This window comes from Schistocerca americana, chromosome 2, assembly GCF_021461395.2.
Source record: "Schistocerca americana isolate TAMUIC-IGC-003095 chromosome 2, iqSchAmer2.1, whole genome shotgun sequence".
Lineage (NCBI taxonomy): Eukaryota > Metazoa > Arthropoda > Insecta > Orthoptera > Acrididae > Schistocerca > Schistocerca americana.
In genome coordinates, this window is record NC_060120.1 from 660143009 (window position 1) to 660163789 (window position 20781).

The 20781-nt window shown below is 40.8% G+C and overlaps 1 protein-coding gene across 1 annotated transcript in view; it reads left to right on the forward strand.

Moving 5' to 3' along the window:
* LOC124595907 overlaps positions 1-20781 on the forward strand; it is a 135507-nt gene that overhangs the window by 21414 nt on the left and 93312 nt on the right. The window contains exon 2 of the mRNA XM_047134818.1: positions 18886-19006. Coding sequence (XP_046990774.1) covers positions 18886-19006 — 121 coding nt within the window. The remainder of the gene's footprint in view (positions 1-18885; positions 19007-20781) is intronic.

Consider the following 20781-nt stretch of genomic DNA (forward strand, 5'->3'; position numbering starts at 1 on the left):
AGTAGAAATTTACGGTAAGCTAATAGTAACAGCGGTAATATACGGGCTCCATCTGGTGATTTTTATGCATTCATGAAATAATTTTACAGCTCCCTAAAGTTTCTGTCATGTGATCGGAGTGATGTAATATTCAGTATAAACTTTAATTTACGTTTTTATGGCGTAGCTATTGTTTAGCTATACATAAGTCTCTTCCCATTTCCTATAATTTATTTCTCCATTATACAGTTTTGACTAGAATTGCGGGATTCAACTACCCTGTTTTTGGTATGTGACAGGCTGGAAAAATGAACGCGTTGGTCAGTTACGAAAAATGTAATATAATCTGCATCAGCCTATACTTCCCAAGAAAAGGGTCCGCAAAAACGTTTAGTAAATTTCAGATCGCGGTTGGTAGAGAGTGGCCGATTGCAGGGGCTATTGCTGCTGAAACTACTACGATATAGCTCTAGGGCGCTGGGTCCATTAAACGCTATCATGGTGACACTAAACTGCCAGCCGGCGTATTTTACTAGCTATATAACGGGAATACGTGAATTGTGATTGTTTGGGGTCCGACTGTCTACAACAGTGGTTCTCAACATCTTTGAGACCATTTTCCCTGAGTGTAATCAGATATTAGCCACAAGCCGCCTCCTCCCTTCTCCTCCCCCCCCCCCCCCCCCCCGCCCATCAGTGGCGGCCGGCAGGTGGTATTCAATAGAACTGAAATGCGTTTTTACTTGTTTTGGATGCTTCTTTGAAAACAGTTGCCTTGTCCAAATGAACATTTTGTGCTACATCCAATTAATCGCTAAAAGTAATCAGTCCTCCGAAAACACAAGGGTTCGAAAAATGGTTCTAATGGCTCTGAGCACTATGGGACTTAACATCTATGGTCATCAGTCCCCTAGAACTTAGAACTACTTAAACCTAACTAACCTAAGGACAGCACACAACACCCAGCCATCACGAGGTAGAGAAAATCCCTGACCCCGCCGGGAATCGAACCCGGGAACCCGGGCGTGGGAAGCGAGAACGCTACTGCACGACCACGAGATGCGGGCTCAAGGGTTCGATAACGATTAAGTTACACCTAGTAACCTAACTTCTTTATTGTACTCCGCAAGTTTCTTTCTACAAGCACCAACCACTTGTTGAGCTACACTGACTGTCCAAAAAGTACCAGGCTTGAACAATCTTGTAGGCGAACAGCTGACGATTCGTGCTTCTTCACTTTGCCACCCAGATGATTAATGTCCATGAGAGCTACCCATCAAAGAACAGACATGAAAAGAAAAATAATGAGTTTTAACGTCATAGCCATATAACAAATCACTGTTTTGATAAATATCAATTTTAAATACACTCTTAAATTGTCGGCTCCCAGTATTAATATTTTGCACAGTATTTAAAAATGATAACGATCGTCCTAATCTCTTTCCAGCAAGCTCCTCCTCATCAGAAAGGTGCGAAAATTCAGTCCTTTGTAAATTATTCACATTATCCATTCTAACTCACACTCCACAACTTGGTAACCATTCATCTGGCGAGCTAGTTCTCACTGTCCAGATCGTATCTGATACAGCCAAGCATATTAAACCATAACATTCAATTACGTTGAAACATCACAACATCTATACACAAGGTTCTTAGAAATAATATTCGTACACGTGATAAACATAATCATTACGACACCAACAGTCGCAATATTCTACCCATTTACTCCAATTGTCACAGTGCTACCGTTAAGTCTAATCTCTATTTATTATTGATAATAGTATAAAATATAGTTATTCCGATAAGAAAACATTTGCTCCAAAATTGTGCCCTCAAACCAAGTTTTTGAGTGAAACAAAATTATTATGACTGTTGTTGAACTACCAATACTGTTAGTATTGTGGGTGGCGGAATGGTGTTCGCTAGCGGCCTGGATGACAAATAAAAGTTGCGGCAGGAGAGAAACATGAGAGAAGTCTCCTCCGTAGAGTGCTGCTACCTAACGGGGCATCTGGTGCTGTTCCTAGCGAGGGAGTTTGCACGCAGACTGCGACACCCTGTGACGTCACTGACTAGCATGCTAACTGCTGCGTTTCTTGTTGCCGTGACCTGCTGCTATAAACAAGGCTCGTAGTACAGTGGGCCGCCAGGGAGTTGGCATAGGAATTTCCTTCGAGACCTGCAGCGATTCTGGGTCCGTTACGAGACAATATGACGTTGGACAAGTAGCATATTTTATGGTATATATTAAGGTCCATAACCAAAAAAAAAAAACATACAAGATGAGGGGACACGCATAAAAATTGTGCAAAACTGCAACAATACTACGAGCCATCACTGTTCTCCCGCTCCTCCCACCAACAGCGACATTAGCACCTGATTAAATTCAAGCATGAGAAATTTTCTTTGAACACTTATTTTTAAAATGATGAAAGATAGGTGATATTTATTTTTTGTAAGCGTTTTATTAAACCACGAACTACTCAACCTAGCGATACTTGCTTCACCCCACATCCTTCAGCCTTACTTCAGACTAACCAAGTTAAAATGTGTGCACTATATTTACTATTTGCAAATCACTTGATTCCTGAACTTCTTTCTTCTGAAATGGTACAAATCGAAATACTTCAGGTTGCCAATGCTTTGTGTCTGACCACTACCTTTAATAATAATAATAATAATAATAATAACAATACTGAGTAACTCCTGCAGCAGTGTAGTAGCCACTACATAATCACTGTTGTTTTGTGCTGTCAATTAATTCTTTCATTGTTGTGAAGTGAATAATGAAGCAATTTCTGATGTATTGCGGGAATTACCTGCAGCTCGAACAGTGTATTTTCTTGAAGTATTTAAACATAAGTGACATATATATCTCAATTTTACTGTCGTAGATCCGTGTAACAAAACACAAAGTAAGTGTATAGTGGGTGTGTGGCAAAGCAGGATTGGCCCACAGTATCCCACTTTGTGTACACTCTTAAATCGTAATTTAAAGCATACATAAATTTTTCGCTAATATTCTTATTCGAGTATTAGTGGCAATATTACAACAATGTGCACATTTACACAAAATGTCAGTTTTGCAATAACGGAAATCTCCTTCATAACCTTATTATCCAAATCATGCTATTTACTGTTCTGACTCTACAGTAATAATTACGAGTAGTTTCGTTAGTAATGAAAAAGTTCAGAAGTTATTGTAATTATAAGCTTTCGTGCAACTATCCATAAAAAACGTTGTTAGCTAATACGTTAAATCCAAGGGGAAGAACCGACTCAAAATGGCTCTGAGCACTATGGGACTCAACTTCTGTGGTCATCAGTCCCCTAGAACTTAGAACTACTTAAACTTAACTAACCTAAGGACGTCACACACATCCATGCCCGAGGCAGGATTCGAACCTGCGACCGTAGCAGTCCCGCGGTTCCAGACTGCGCGCCTAGAACCACTAGACCACCGCGGCCGGCAAGAACCGACTCACTATCAAGACAAATTTCCCCTGATTTCATTCATGTAATGATATTTTCTGTCACATAATTAATTTACAGATATTGTTAATTAGAGATTTCAACTAGTCCAAACTTTCAGAACAGATTATGACCGAAGTGCTGTAACATCCCAGGATTTAATCATATTCACGTGAAGTTCCTACACCCAATGACACCCATATTATGTGACAGCTTTCACTAATTAAGAATTACGTAATTTCCAATAACTAAATTAGATCATTCGGTATGGATGCAGTACTTGTAATCCATTGAATCCTAGTGCGTATACATAATTTAGTTCTGTAAATTTTAATAGCTGCTGCTCATAACCAATATTCGTTCAACCAAACTTGACCATAGTTTGAACTGCCACTTAGGAATGAACATTTTGACCTACAAGATTTTCAAATTATGACGTAATAACCAAAATTGCTTAATATTCTTGCGCAAGACCTTACAGGGCCGACGCTCGCGCCATTTCAGTAAGTCTACGTTCAGTCTTAGCTTTGAGTTCCTTTCGATCAGTAAGTGTTCCCTCTCAGCTTTGCTTTCACAAGCCTTAGCATTGCATCGATCACGTCACTGGGATACGTATGTTATTCCTTCGACTCGCGTTTCGATTACAGAAAAGTACCTTATGCAATGCTTCTCGTACTTATGTTTATTTACAACAGTCTCAGGAACCGTTATATTGCAACATGGCGTTGCTGTCTCAACTCGTCTCAGGTTGTGAGCATAATGTTGAAATGCGAGTAAAGCTTTTTGAATATTACACAATTATTGTCACTGTATGTTGTGGGAAGATTATTAATATTTCCTGTACCTGTAATACACTTCTGGACTGCTTAGATGGTTGTTAATGAACTGCTATTGCCGTTATTACTTAGGATTTGTAATAGTCACTTGCGTAAAGAGTAGCAGAAATCGTGACATTTAATGTTTTTTTGCACGATTCGCAATTGTCCGTTTCCCTTACCTGCTAAAAACATGTAAACTGTGTGGCAAGTGGTCATCACTTTAGGAAATCAGCGACATAAAAAAAACTAGGGATTTTTTCCGTGTGCGAGTATAAAGCAACTGTTTGACTTTTCGTTTACTTGTACATAGAATTCTGTATCAGAGGGTGAACCAGCGTGCATGCGCAGCTACGGAGTGCAAATACTTCTCCAGGTAGGTGCCGAAACGTGGCAGGTCATCTAAATATACATGTACATACATTCGTGTCACAAGCTATAACCTCCACCACATTATTTCACGCGTTCACTCTAATATTTGAAAAATGATTTATTGGTAAATTATGTAATCAGTATTACAGTCTTATAAAAGGTGATAATACTAATGCATTTTTAAAAGTAATTTAATTTAATGAGCAAATATATACTAAGATGGTATCTGTTCTTTCGGGCATGTCCGAAAGAGCAGATAACATCTTAGTGTATATATATATATATATATATATAGTTAAGGCTCACCGGCCACATGACCATCTTCTTCTTCTGTGCGAATGCACAAACAGTGCCCGAACTCTTACGGGAATCGGCAACGCGCCGCGAGTAATGAGTATAATGGGTGGGGGCACTACGAATGTAGTGCGGGACAATACGTTGAGAATGTGGGTTTCGCGGGAGGCGTTCATGAGACAAATCCCTGCAGTCGCGCTATCCTTTGTGTACTCGAGTGGCTCAGATGGATAGAGCGTCTGCCATGTAAGCAGGAGATCCGGGATTCGAGTCGCGGTCGGGGCACACATTTTCATCTGTCCCCGTTGACGTATGTCAACGCCTGTAAGCAGCTAAGGGTGTTCATTTCATTGTAATTTAATGAGCAAAATTGTACCCTTTCGTTTTGCTCCTCAGAAAATTTCGTTTTATCCCTCAGGATATAATTCCCAGGTTGGGAACCACTTGTCTACAATATGCAATCACGTCTCTCCGTATGAATTGCAGCCGCTACTCCATAGCGGTTCCAGAGCCCGAAGAGCTTTCTTTCAGATAACGCCTCATACCATAAAGCGCGTTCGGAAATTGCCGTTAAAAACCGCAAGGCCTTGCAGAGGGGAGTGAGTACATAATATTTTGAATAGGAATCCATGTTGGTTCTAAGGCGGTTTGAATTCAGAGGTGTAACTGTCCACGTCTGCTGAGGAAAGAGAAAATCTCAGAAGTTGCTTGCCCTGATATGCAGTACGGTAGACGGGATGATGTGTACTACGTCAGACGTCTGTAACTTAATGTCTGGCTTGCTGCGAGACAGGTAGATTTACTGGCACGAGTCCAGGCCGCTGCACTACAAACTGAAGAGACAACAAGTGGGATGGAGAGTGTGTTTGTAGGTACAATGTCTGTAACAACATCGGCGGACGCCACACCGGGCCGCTGCTGTAATATATCAGTACTGTTCTATACGTACAGTATGCTGGGTTCTTTTCTCTTTTGGTATAACGTTAACACACAGTGTGTAAGTGTTAATGCACATAAATGTGCGTAAGTAATAAATGAATGTTTTGTTATGGTTCCTTTCGAATTGTTATCTAATAATTGTACTACGTCACTTCTAATTCAATTCCTCAAGCAGACGTTGATCAGTTAAACATCTGAATTAAAACCGTCGTAGAACGGAAATGGTACGTTCCCGGACATGGGTTCCTATCAACATATTGTGTACTTACTCCCCTCTACAAGTCCTAGAAGTTTGTAACGGAAATTTCCGAACACCCTGTATTTTAGTGCGACTATTTCCTACCACTCGTGATGTTATGTGGCAGACCTTGAATTTTCTTGTGGTTGAAGGGTGTATGTTGAATTGCTATAATAATAATAATTATAAAAGGTGGCAATTTTATTTACGCACTGTCTTTTAAATAGATACGATGGTATCTGATACTCAGGTACTAATGCAAAGAAACGTAATGATGCTAAAATGCTTTAAATTCTTGCTATGATTTAATCTTTAAAATTTAATAATTCTCTTCCTGTTAATATTTAATTAATTAACTTACGTCGTTCAGATTTCGTAACGCTGACGGCGTTAAAATTTAAAGTTGTTCAGTCCCTGTTTTGTTTTCTTTCAATTGTTGCGAGCCAGCGATGGTGCAATGCTGTTCGCTTTCAGTCTACACATTTATAAAAACCAGGTCCAGGAAACACTTTTGTGATCACGGTTGCGATTTAGACGGTATTTGCGTAATTCTACTGATTAAGAATTATCGTTTCCGAAAGATGCAGGTTCGATTAAAACTGTGTGCACTTTTGCGCGTATAATGAAAATATTCCTAACACGTCGCGTAACAAAAAGTAACATGCGAATCACCATCGTAGTCAAACGAAGAAAATATATAATGACATAAATGTTCTTCGCTGTTATGCAGGGCAGGTTTAGATTAAACACCGCAATTTTCAGTCTAGAAATCACAAGACGATACACTTTGGAGATATTGGTTTTGAATAACTTGTATTTACCTTTTCTCATACCATATGGTGACTGTCCGCAAGGATTATCTCTCTCTCTCCTTTTTATAGCCTTTATACATTCACATTACATACATCGATTAAGAAACTTTTCTTTCTCTACCGACCAGTACGAGAACAAAATCTGCCCAGGCAAAATGTCTTACATAGAATCAGTTCTCACTTAACAATCATATATAGTTTCGTAGTACAAACAGTGCTAATTTATTCCGTGCAGTAGAAAGTCTTTGATTCACTGATCACAAAAATTAAAATAATAAAATTATAATTACATTTTAATATCGTCAATTCTTCTTTATATAAATAAGGTTTTACGTCGTCGTAATATTATTTTTCATCGTTGTAGCACTATAATGTGCTCTAGGCCACCGACAAAGGAGATTTGGCTTGCTATAAATATAGTACTTACAATATGCAAATTCAGACCATTTGTTGTAATAATGTGTCCGTAAATTAGTATATTAATTCTGTGTCTTGTTCGTAAATGTTATCTATGACTGACATAATTGTGTTGATTCTGTATTTGGACCTGAAAAAGTCCCACGTTGTTCATTCATCGTTCTCCGTTTTCGAACATTAACAATAGGATCGAAGAGTTCATCTCGTGAAATTGTGTGCCAAGCATCCGTCACCAATCTCAACTCTGGATTTCTAGATATGCCATCATCATACTTACAGGGGAATAGATGCACTGTCAAACCAACAAGTAGCTGAGCGCAAAATTTAGGCTTTGGGTATGCCGTAAGCCGGATAAACTCCCCCTGTCGTTGTCGTTGCAACGGAAAGAAACAGCGTATATTAACAGTCAGCTATTTGAGTGTACTGTTATCTTGTGGGCTCATCAAGGACCCAACACAAATACTCTTGTGTAATCCTGGGCACAACGCAGTAGGAGGAAGAAATAATCAGTACTGTATCTGGAACTGATAAACTAAATAAACGTGGTCTTCAGACACGGCGGAAATATTTCCACTCCGGCAGCGTGACCCTTAAAAAGCTGTTAAAGATTTCTGGGCGACTTTTAGAGTCCTATTGATAGACTGCTATTTGTGTACAATTTTATTATTTTCTGCTGTTTTTCAGCTTCCTCAATTGTAAACGACGTTTAAGAGAATGACTTGGCTTGTGACACCTATTTTAGATTGAGATTCCCTTATTAAAAGAGAATGTTTATTAACTTTTACTATTCTTGACATATTTTCAAGCTGTCTTTAGGCTGATTTTTCCAGGCCTTCGACTGCATGTTTAAGTTGACATGTCTCCTGTACAATTCGAGCAGACGGTCTGTAAAATGCATGTTATCAGATGAATAAAATACAAATTACAAATATCGTTTACCACACCCAGATGATTTGATATTCAAATCACCATGCACTGACCATGGTAAGGCACATGTTCAGTCCATTTCAATAACGCTACTGTGTAGCGTCGGTTGTCAGTCTAGCACAATGCGTGCGGGCTTTGCGGAATATTATCAGTTCACACAGCCTTCTGGTCGTTGTTCTTGGGTTGCACTTGCAAGAGGTCTCAGTTGCTGTCAATAAATGTCAGCAGTGATGGTTTCACCTCGGGGGAGCAATTCGTAGTTCACAACACCGCCGCTGTTCCACCAGATGCATAACATTGAAACTACTGGGTCTTTACCAGGGGAAACAACTGAGTAGGTGAAACTACAGTCTCTTTACTTATTTTTATGGTTTAAAACACTGACCAGAACTTTCCCTGACAAAGACAACTCAAACTTAACCTATTCATTTATTACCCACAATATACAAGCCCAACGCAGTCTGACTGCTATATAGTGACAATATGGCTTCAAATAATTAACACAAAAGAATGACCCTGAATTGCAAGAAATCCTAACAATAATCCATACTTTTTCATAAGTCACTTACCTCACAGAAAATCTTCATAACACAAAATGCAGCAATTACACCAGGCATCAACTACAGCCAGCTAAATAAAAAGATTCTAACTACTATAGATTCTAACTACTAGAGCCCATATGGTTAGCAAAAAAAAAAAAAAAGATTTTGTTGAAGAGCAAACAATGTATTTAAAAGATTTTACCTTATTCATGTGACACCCAGTTCCAAACATTGTGTAGCTGTCAATAATTCCACCACCCAAACATTACCAACTACATCCATCCTCATTTTACAATGCATGTCCCACCAACACTGAGTCTCCACTAAGAAAATCATGTCCGAACCCTTCTCTGTCCGCTCCCTAACCGCTAGTCCGTCCAACCACAGAATCTCTTGCCGAGGGCGCAGGGTGCCGTCTGCGATATTAATACAGTCTATAGCGCTGCCAACATACAAACAGGCTACTTACAACATTATCTTCTATGGATGCGCACAGGTCTTTTTACAGGGAGTTGCTGCTTTGATTGGGCTCAGTCATTCTTTTCCTTATACGAGCATAAAGACACCATTTCTCGTCAGCAGTAACGACAGGAAAGGAACGGTCGGTGTTATTTACGAGTCAATTGACGACGAGCAAGCAGAGACGCACATGTAACCACCCACTGATTTTTGCGAGTTTGGCTTAGAGCATGCTTTACCCATACAACCCACTTTTTAACCTTCTGCACTACAAGCAAACGTCGCACAATGATGGAATGATCACAGTTTATCACATTTGTCAGTTCTCCAGTACACTGACATGGATCATAGTGGATTAATGCTTTTAAACGATCTTTATCGAACCCAGAAGGTCTTTCTGAACGTGGAGAGTCACTAATGTTAAAACGAACGTACTGAAAACGAGAAGATCGTTTTCTTGCCGTGCCCTGTCCACTGGCATTATCCCCAAACACGGCGCAGATGTCTCTGGCTGCCTCAGCTACTGTCACCCACTGAACTCAAACAGAAGAATATGTCGGAAATGTTCCTGTTTCGCCGGCTGAAGTGGCAGTGCGGTTCTAGGCGCTGCAGTTTGGAACCTCGAGACCGCTACGGTCGCAGGTTCGAATCCTGCCTCGGGCATGGATGTGTGTGATGTCCTTAGGTTAGCTAGGTTTAACTAGTTCTAAGTTCTAGGGGACTAATGACCTCAGAAGTTGAGTCCCATAGTGCTCAGAGCCATTTTTTGTTACTGTTTCTCCACTTGGCACTCCGTTTTCTCGTGTCCACAGTTCCATTCACTATCTCTAAATGACAAAATAACAATGTGTTAACACAAATACCAACAGTGAACTGCAAATAAAAAATTATAATCGATAAATAAATCCATAGGAACCGGAATTCCAACATGCAAAATAAAAACGCTGCGAACTTACTCACTAACCTATTATTTCCGAACTCATGTGATAGAGGCTTTTCTTCTTCCTTCTACGTAAGGAATCCAATACCTAAATAATGTTAACTGTTTTGTGGTACACTCTGTATGCTTGTTCCACACTCAGCGCCGTTCACTACAGTTACTTTACAATCTCAGCGAATGAATTTTCAAAACTCGAACTCTAGCAACAACGCCTTTTACGATGTACTGCGGTTTTTTCGTGGTGCGATAGTCTCTCTCAGCCCTGTTTACTAAGGATGCCTCGACGTGTTTTAGATAAATAATTATTAATTGCGCAGCGGTTACTGCTCCTGTTACCGGGTGCCTCACTTTCAGACGGAGTGTGGGCAAGAAAAAAATATCTTTGATTTCGGTAATTACCCCTGAACGACAACGACCTTACTCTATTGTTACTTAAACATCGGTAGGTTAAATATCCGATAGTATCGATCGTATTTCTTAAAACTCTCACCGTATCTATAAAATACAGTTTTGCGTAGGTATTTCAAATGAAAAATAATTTTATAGTAACTATTTATTGTTTAAGATAGTAAGTTCCATTGCAAAATACGGAAATATTATTTTATAAAGAATAAGGTATTTAAATTCTTATCCTTTAGTGTGTTGCGTTTTTCATTTATTATCTCTCCTTCCCTGTCTCTCTGCTGGAAGTGAAATCGCTGGACAGCACAAATATTTATTGGCAATTACACACAACATACTATTAGATTTTTCCCAATATTCTAGTACTCAAGCACGCTTGTCTATGACAGGCTTCTCAAAATTTGACTTGGGTCATTTATAGAATCACTGACTCGTGTAACGACGTTGGTGTTAAGCTGTCGCCGACAGGGCTAAAATGTAGATCATCAGATTGCTGGCTCGTAGGCGTCACAACAGACGTATTAGCACGACTTGTTAACATCATTCATGGATGCTTCTACAAAAGCAGAAGTGACTTAGGAGGATTAGGATCGCCTCTATGTTTTGTGTTTTCTAATAATCTTACACATTAATACGTACGATTGAAAACGCTTGTAACTGAAATGAGGTTTCAGGAACAGAAGGGGACAATAGTGAGTGTGCGTAATTAACAACGATAATAATCGTATTGCTTTTAAAATTCTTTACGCGGCACAATCAAAAATACTTAACAAATCGTTAAAATGTCATTTTTTCCTTTACTTACTATGTTGTCTTACAAAGCCGTGCTTACATTTCTATTCCTTGCTGAAAATAAGTAGGCTTACACATGCGAAGATCACCATCTGTATAATGCGCATTCATGAAGCCATGTAATTTACGTTTGTAATTTTTACCATAGTTGCTAATCGGTACGAGACGCGCACGCCCATGAGTTGCCAGCACTGGCTGACAAACGATAACATTGCCTCTCTCACGTCCCCTCCTCCGCAGTGACCAATACACTAACAAATATATGAACAGCATGGACTGAATAAAGCACTACCATATTTGATGTTGATTAAACACCTCATTGCTCTTACTTTCGCTCTGCACCCCGCACTCCTTGAAGGTAATCAGATCGGACAAATTTTCGCACGCCAAAAACTGTTATGACTGTCGATGGTAGAAGCAGACATACGATAGTGCAGATAGCGCGGACACTATCGTTTAATCGATAATTTCTCGATGTCTAAGGAACACTACATATTCAAAATGTTTTGAATACGTTTTATTGTTTGAAATTAGGGGAACAGGTGTGCAATTACCTTCGGGGTATTTCCATTCAATTCGTTGACTCACCCCTGAAAAACTAGCTTCTTTTCCAATATCAGTTCGCTATGCCACAAAATCTGATAAATAATGACACACTTGGTAGAATTTACTTGCACCAAAAAGAACGCTACCACAGAACAGAAAGCATTCCTCCTGGAATCGGAATACGTGTGCAGTGTGCCATGTAACAGTAGCGTTTGGGGGAGCTCGACGGCCTTCCTGCTCTTTCAATTTCAGCACTAAGTAGCTGTTCATCAAGCTGTTACTTTCCAACATTCACGCCTGACAAAAAAATTAGAGCACCCTGACGACATGGTCGGATATCAGTGTAAGTTTGTACACGTACACGCTATTGGCAGCTATGTAAGTAACTATGGACTTACAATTTACTGTGACAGGTAGAACAGCCATCAGAGTGCATTGTTGCTGTTCATGGTTAGTGTTGTTACCAGGCCTGGTAGACATGAGGAGCGTGAATAGCGACAGATGTAGAGTGATCACTGAAGGACACGGAGATGCAACGTACTCGTTTGAGACAGCGTTGTTAGCACCTGACAGGGTTTCAAAGCGACCTCTTTGTGGGTTCTCATTTGTCCAGCCGGTCGAATCGTACAATAATTTCTAAATGTGACAGTAGCCCGATGCTAGACTGTATTAGATCGTGAGGGCATGCACCACATCTGACCTCCACAAAGGACCAACAAGCGCATCGCAACGTCTTCTGCGATCGGAAAGCAACTAATTGTCTCCAACAAACAGAATCCGGACTAGAACATTAACGTGCCATGTGTAGGCTGCTGTTAGCACAGCACAAAGGACTCGATTTGGAATGTTGTGACTGGGAAGCACGGACTGCTGATGAAATGCATCGCATTGTGTTCGGCGATGAACCGCGCCTCTACACTACCCAGGATGAAGATCGTCAGCGAGTATGGCGGCGGTCTGAGAAGAGGTTCAGTTCTTCCAGTTAGTGGGCCAGACTGCCTCAAGAGAGGACACAACGCCTTTGTGACACTCTTCCCAACCGAATACGTACGTGCATTCGGGCCAGAGGTTGTGCAACGTCTTGATGATAAGTGGGACCCTACCGCCAAGATCTTCGTAAATTTGACGCTTCGTAATCACTGAAATGACATCATACACTCTCTCAACCGGTCCTCCACCCTTTCTGGGTTTTTCACTTTATTTTTGTTAAGTGGTGTAAATCTCGGTAACTTGACTGATTTCCTAATTATTTTGAAGACCATAGAAATATTGTGACGTTCTCTTAAACGAAGGAAAATATTATCTATTTTTGCTTGTACGTTACTAAATAGGTGTAAGAACAGGCTAGGTGGTATCACAGTTTACAGTTTATCACTGAGTACGATTTTAGTGTTTCATTCAATACATACAGCTATACGACACTGAAGTTTTTCAGTAACTTCCTGCCAAATTAAACGTGTATCTCGGATCGGGACGGGAACCCAGAGCCTTGCCTTTCACGTGCAGCGCTCTGACTGAACTGCCCCAGGCACGACTAACGACCCTGGCATCCCTTTACAACTTCATTTCGCCAGTATTTTTTCCTGCTTTTAAAACTTCACAGAAGCTCTGCAGTAAACATTGCTGCGCTGACAGGTCTGTAAGAAAGAATATCGCTAAAAATGGTGTAGACACGGCTAAGGCGTTGTTTCAAGCACTTTGGACAGGGTTCCGGGTTAGAGCACCCGTCCGGCAATCAATTTTGACGTGCTAGGAAGTCTGAAAACCTGCATGCTCTCAGCTGCAGAGTTAAAGATTCATTCGTTAATTCCTAATTTCATACTAAGCCTGGTAATACCATTAGTAGTATTGACTTCTGCAGACTGTTTTTCTTTACTTTCACCTTTAGTCTATGTTTGAGATGTATCAACAACAAATGTAATTTGGAAAAAGAAACACGAAGTTTTCTGAGGAGCGCTCAAATGGTGAATTGCGTAAAGCGATGGACACTATACAACAATCTATCGACAATTTGGCCCACAGAAACATACTGCAAAAAAAAAAAAAAAAAAAAAAAAAAAAAAAGTTAAGCTTATCCATTATAGATGTTTAAGAACCCCTGACTATTCAATTTAAATACATAAAAGTGTCAGAAGTCCCTTTTGAAACAGTTATTTATTCCATGGATCGGTTTGCAGGCCTTTTCAGGCTCATCTTCAGATGGTGTATAGTAGGTTACCAGGGGCAATTCTACGTCGGTCAAGGGGTGGGCTAATGGTGGGGGGGCGAGGATTTTGGGAAATGGAATATCGCTTAGCAAAAGGAGAGCTGGGGTCCTCCACCGACAAACTGGTAAAATTTGGTGTTACTTAAAGTAGTTTTTGGTAACTGTTTTGGAGTTCAGAGTAAAAACTTGTCTACAGAATGTGTGCCCAGGAAAATACACGATTTGACCCAAATGTCCGGCGATTTCAAAATTTTTGTCTGGGGTCAGCAATTTAAGTGTTGGTAGGCATATCCGGCATCTTTAACTTTCTTGATTATTGTAAGTGGTACTCGTATATTAATATACATCCAATGTATATTAATAAATAATAAGACGCCCATTTTAAGTTAAATGATATATATTGGTTTAGACAGTAAGCTATTTGCCGCTATTATTCTTTTGTTAAAATGAGTTTGAAATACATTGCAACCTATACTGCTAATTATAAAAAAATGATTGAATTTGTTGAAGTAATATATTCACTGATTTCTGAAGTCATTATATCCATTGTAAATGATACTCCTTTGGGAGGGGGGGGGGGGGGGCGGATTCTGTGACAAGAAGATGGAATATGCTTAAACGCATCGCCATGAGTATTGTTTAAATGGCAATTTCCATCCAAAATTTAGTTTTGTACTCACTGCACAGTGTGGGAGACTTTTGTTGTTAATATCCATCTGTCATCTTCCTTTGTGATGGACGGCTGGTACCACATCACTCACTTTTGCAGAACATGTGCGCATAAACACTGTAATAGCGAAACTTTGCCAGCATTCGGCATGTGCTAAACGACTGTTTCTTGTTACAAAGAGCTTCACAAAAAGATATAACATAAGCTTACCTTGCTCAGAGATTATCAATAATATGCATTACAGCATATTCTATCTTCATCTGACAGAGCCGACACCCAGCATTACGCTTTGAATAGCTTTGAAACCTCCTGTACACCATCTGAAGATGAGTGTGAAAAAGTTCAGAAACCGGTTTGTGCAATAAATATTTCAAAAAAGTTACTAGTTGCAGTTTCGTCACGTATAAATTCAGTAACACGAAGGTTTTCCACAAAAACAATAACATGCAGTGTAGAGACTTTCAACGTACAGTAGGTATATACCAGATTATGTTTAGTGTGAAATCGAATTAATACACCATAACGAAATTTTAAGTGATCGAAAGTATCTTTTATTTTAATTTCGCCTGCATCACCACCTTACTTTCATGTTAAACATTTTTCACTGTATTTATTTCGAAATAGAGAAAAAAATGAGCTCACGTACTTCATTGCATGCCTATAGTTTTTTTTTCCGCAGTGTGACGCCTTAACTGCGTAACAAACTGCTACTACACTCCGTTCATCGTCAGAATAAACTTGATGTAAACAAACAAACGCGATGATTGGTCAGAAGCCGCAGCACACGTACACTCTCTTGGATGTAGGGCATACTTATGTACTAGATATATCATTACTAAGTTACGTTAAATGAAACTTTAAGATATTCAAATGTATTGACAGCCATTAATGTTTTTTTCTTAATAACGCTTAAGCTATGTAGTTTTTATTTCAAAAATCGTGTAGCCACAGCCTCTGCACTGTTGTGCTGCGATTGTCGCTTTGTTAATATGCAGTATGAAAATGGCTGGGCAACTGCTTCCCGTTCTGTAGTGAAACACGCGTGTGGAACACGGTTAAAAAGTGCCTTTAAATACGTTGCCCTTAACGTTTTTCATAAATTTACAGAGATAATCGGTTTTGAAGTTTCCCAAGGGACTTTACAAGATACAGTTGAGACATACAAGTACGCTGGATACATAGCGGAGTTGGCACGGTGGGTTCAAGTCTCTCATCAGTCAAAAGTTTTTCTCGTTCAATTTAAAATACCTACATCTCGTAATTGCATTTTTATGATTAATGCACGTCTTCTTGTTTCTAATTACGTACTGCACGCGAAATACCTGTTTTAGTTTCAAATATAGATTCTTAATTATCGGTATTTTATGGAAGACTGTTAATAAAGGTTGCTTAAATTAAGAAAACATTACAATTTAATGTTTTAAGCTAAAATGAAAAACCCAGATACTCTTTATTTGGGCTATGTCGATTGCTTTACACCACAGATGCAGAGAAGTGTCGTAGAAACGTGAAAAACAATCATTTTCACAGCATCGAGCACGCCATACAAATGCTGCACTTCAACATTTGCCGGTGTACGATTACAATATGAAGCCAACAGAAGTGATCTGGAGCAAAGTTAAGCGATTTGGTCCGAGAAATAACAAGACTCTTTAAGTTTCCAGACGTACTGGAACTAACTCACGCAGCTTTTTCCCATGTCACTACCGTACCTGGCGGGATATACGAGGATGGTTTGAAAAGTTCTCAGAATCACCACAAGAGGTCAGCGCTAGCGCAACGAGTTGCTCACATGATATTCATTGGGCTGTTGCCTGTAGAGACGTACCACGTCAGTGTTCTTGAAAGCGAGCGGTGGCGGTGACGTGACTCTGTTGTTCCTACGTAGTGATTTGTGACATGGAAAAAATCGAGATTCGAGCAGTGATTAAGTACTTCGTAAAGAAAGGTATGAAAACGAAGGACATTCATGCCAATTTCCAGAATACACTGGGAGACTCTGCTCCTTCATATTCAACTGTTTCCAAGTGGGCAAATGAATTTAAATTTGGTCTGGAGAGCTTAGATGATGATCCGCGCAGTGGTCGGCCAAGATGTGTCACTACTCAAGAAATCATTGCAAAAGTGCACAAAATGGTTGTGGAGGATCGCCGATTGAAAGTGCATGAAACTGCTCAAGCTTGCCAGGTGTCATCTGAAAGGGTATATCACATTTCAACTGAAGAACTAGAAATGAAAAAAATTGTCTGTAAGATGGGTGCCGCGACCCTTGACGCTGGATCAAAAACGCCTGAGAATGGACATCGGAACAATCGGAGAAACGAACGAGATTTTTTGCGCCGGTTTGTGACCACAGATGAAGCTTGGGTGCACTACTATACCCCAGAGAAAAACCAACAGTCAAAGCAGTGGAAACATGCTGATTCTCCGCCACCAAAGAAAGCAAAGATAATTCCTTGGGCGGGAAAGATCATGGCATCAGTGTTCTGTGATGCGAAGGGGATTCTGTTTGTAGTTTATCTCCACACTGGGCTAACAATTACTGGAGAATACTACGCTAACTTCCTGGACAAACCGCAACAAAAGATACGCTAAAAAAGGCCAGGTTTAGCAAGGAAGGAAGTCATGTTCCGTGAGGACAATGTGCGCCCGCACACATGTGCCGTCGCAATGGCAGAATTACACGAACTAAGGTATGAATTGTTGCCACACCCGCCTTATTCACCTGATATGGTTCCGTCAGACTTCCATCTCTTCCCAAAACTGAAAATTTTTCTTGGTGGACGAAGATTCACTTCAAGCAAAGAACTGATAGCCGGAGATGACAACTATTTTGCAGGCCTGGAGGAAATTCATTTTCAAGATGGGATCAAGTCACTGCAACATCGCTGTACCAAGTGCATTAATCTACAAGGAGACTACACTGAAAGGTGAAAATAGTTCCAGTGATGTAAGTACTTTTTTTCTATTCCGTTCCGAGGACTTTTCAAACCACCCTCGTAGAACGGCACGTCACAAAACAAGAGGAGAAAATGCAGCGCCTAGTTGGCTTCGTGGATTCGGTTGTTGATCGACTCGTTATCAACGTTGCAGATGACAGTCCGAGAGCCGAAATGTATTTCTCGGATTCGGATAAGGAAGGAGCTACGAGATTACCAGACGACTGACTATAATTAGTACCTTCAGTGGCTGCAGCATTCAACAAAACGGTGAAATCCCTGCAGTATGCTCTTGCATCACACATTGCTCGTTCTGAAAAATTACCCTGTGTTTAAGTAAAGAATTTTCATCGCTCTTGTTTGTAATTAGAAACTATGTCAGGTGAGAACGAGAGCATTTTATGCTTTCCGTCTGGTCATCTAAAAAGCGCGCGGTAGTGCTGGAGTTTTGCTGAATGTTATTTCATTCTCTTTCAAAATTAAATGACAGTCGAAGCTATGTTGTTTCTTTGCTCGTCTCTTTTTACGTCTAACTGCAACTGTTCACATCATTGCAGGTTATTTGGGCCACTGGCTGGCCAGTGCTTTCCAAGTTTAAAGCTGTTGTCTCGCATTATCGCCCAGTCTATGAGCGTGTAACACAGCATAAAACGTATCCTTATGATCGTACTTGACTGTACTGATCACAGCTTGGCTTCCGCTCCACGTGAAGCAAAATCCATTGAGATTCGAGAAAATGTGGAAGAATATATGGCGTAATGTTTACATCAGGTTTATTCTTATGATGAACAGAGTATAGCAGCATCGCTCTGCGTGATAAATGCGAAGGCTGTATCGTGCAACAGTACTGCGTAATTCGCCCCACCGATGAAACACGACGCTGGGCTGACGAGAACGTCTGTTCTCACGGACTATCCGTGGAGAATGGAGAAGCTAGTGGAACAAGTCTCGCATGTGAGATTCTCCATCCGTTGTTAACGTTTCATTAAGTAAACCAGACTCGCTCCGACTGAGGAAGAGTCGATGGTTAACAACGGTACTGATTTACAAATGTTTGATATTTGTGTGACACATGTAGTAGCCTGTTTCTCCTGAAGAAGTTGATAACATTGGACTTGTCTGCAGGAAGATGAAATATTATGGGCAGCCCATAGACAGCTAGAGAAGATGAGGGTCTTCATTTACCGCGTCTTTGCAGTCATCTCACTCTTCGTCTTGGCGCCTTACCTGCTCGCCGCCTATGTCGGTAAGCACCGTAATTATTTTATGTACTACTACTACTACTACTACTACTACTACTACTTGTCAAGCTCTGGTAAGGTATATCATGTGATGGCCTAGCATGTGTGACGAAAATGATAGAAGCGTAAAGAGAGTTATGAAAGATGGCTACACAGGTACTCACAATCTAGGGAAGTGCTGGCATGATACACTGAGGGGACAAAAGTCATTGGATAGCAGTACACACACTTACAGATGGCGGTAGTATAAAAGGGCAGTGCGTTGGTGGAGCTGTCATTTGGACTCAGGTGATTCATGTGAAACGGTATCCGACGTGATTATGGCCACGCGATGGGAATTAGCAGACTTTGAATGCGGAATCGTAGGTGGAGCTAGATACATGGGGCACTCCATTTCGGAAATATTTAGGAAATTCAGTATTCAGACATACGCTGTGTCAAGAGTGTGCCGAGAATACCAAATTTCAGGCATTACCTCTCACATCGTGGAATGCAGTGGCCGACGGCCTTTACTTAACGACCGAGAACAGCGGCGTTTCCGTGGGGGCTGACAGTGCCAACAGACAGGCAACAGTGCGTGAAATAACCGTACAAATGATTGTGGGACGTACGACGAACATGTTCATCTGGACAGTGCGGTGAAATGTTGGTTAGTGGGCTATGGCAGCAGAAGACCGTCGCAAGGGCCTTTGCTAACGGCATGGACTCGTGACTATACCGGTTGAACCCATGACGACTGGAAAATAGTGGCCTCGTCAAATGAGCGCCGGTTTCAGCTGGTAAGACGTGATGGTAGGGTTCGAGTGTGGCACGGGTTCCAATGAGCTTAGTCACCAAAAAGGCACTGCGCAAGCTAATGGTGGCTCCATAATGGTGTGGAATGTGTTTACGTGGAATGGACAGGCTCCTATGGTCCAACTGGACCGATCATTGACTAGAAATGGTTGTACAATGTTGCAGTGTCTGTGTCATTCCGAATACGGTGCAAAGTTCTTGAAATACATTAAATGTATTGGCAATTGCGAATGTGGACAACCATCAGCTGTAAAATGGAAGGACCATAGTCAAAATTTATTCTGGACCGGAACACGAAGCCGGATTTATCGCGACCGGTCGTCGTACAATTTGGCTGTCCGTGCACAACTCACGGCCAGACCGGTCCAGCACAAAGCTTCCCTGCCGTCATTCCATTCTACAGGCGATGGTTGTTCATATACGCAATTACGAATTTATTTAATTTACTTCATAAGGGGTGTAGTCGCCGCAGTGCCCGTTCCTTTGAACGTACATGGATGTCTAAAGGAACTTCGCATTGTACTCGGAATAAGGCACTCCAATATCGTGTTTATCCGTCGACACCAGACAAGCGATCATTCCAAAGTAGTTAAGTCCTTTCTGACTCACCCTGTACATTTAGACATAGTTCCACATTATATTACTAGATACTACCTGGCACCCTGGTGCAAACTGAGCATTACAACACCGCACTGTTAATTGTCACATTCCTTACTCCGTATTATATGCTCGTCTGAAGCTTATGGCCGAAAACCACGCACACGGCCTGTGAGCAACAGAGATGCGCGCAGATCTCTCGCTGCCCGAAGCTAGAGCTTCAGTTGTGACAGAAAAACGGACATACTGCAAATGACAAACACAGCTGCGTGCGCAGCTCTCCCACATCCCAGCTGAGCTATGCGGACATTGCTACAGCTCGCTCCTAGTGCTCTGCCAGTATTGGTCGTATCAGTTCTATGTGTCCCGAAAAAATGTAAAGGTTTTA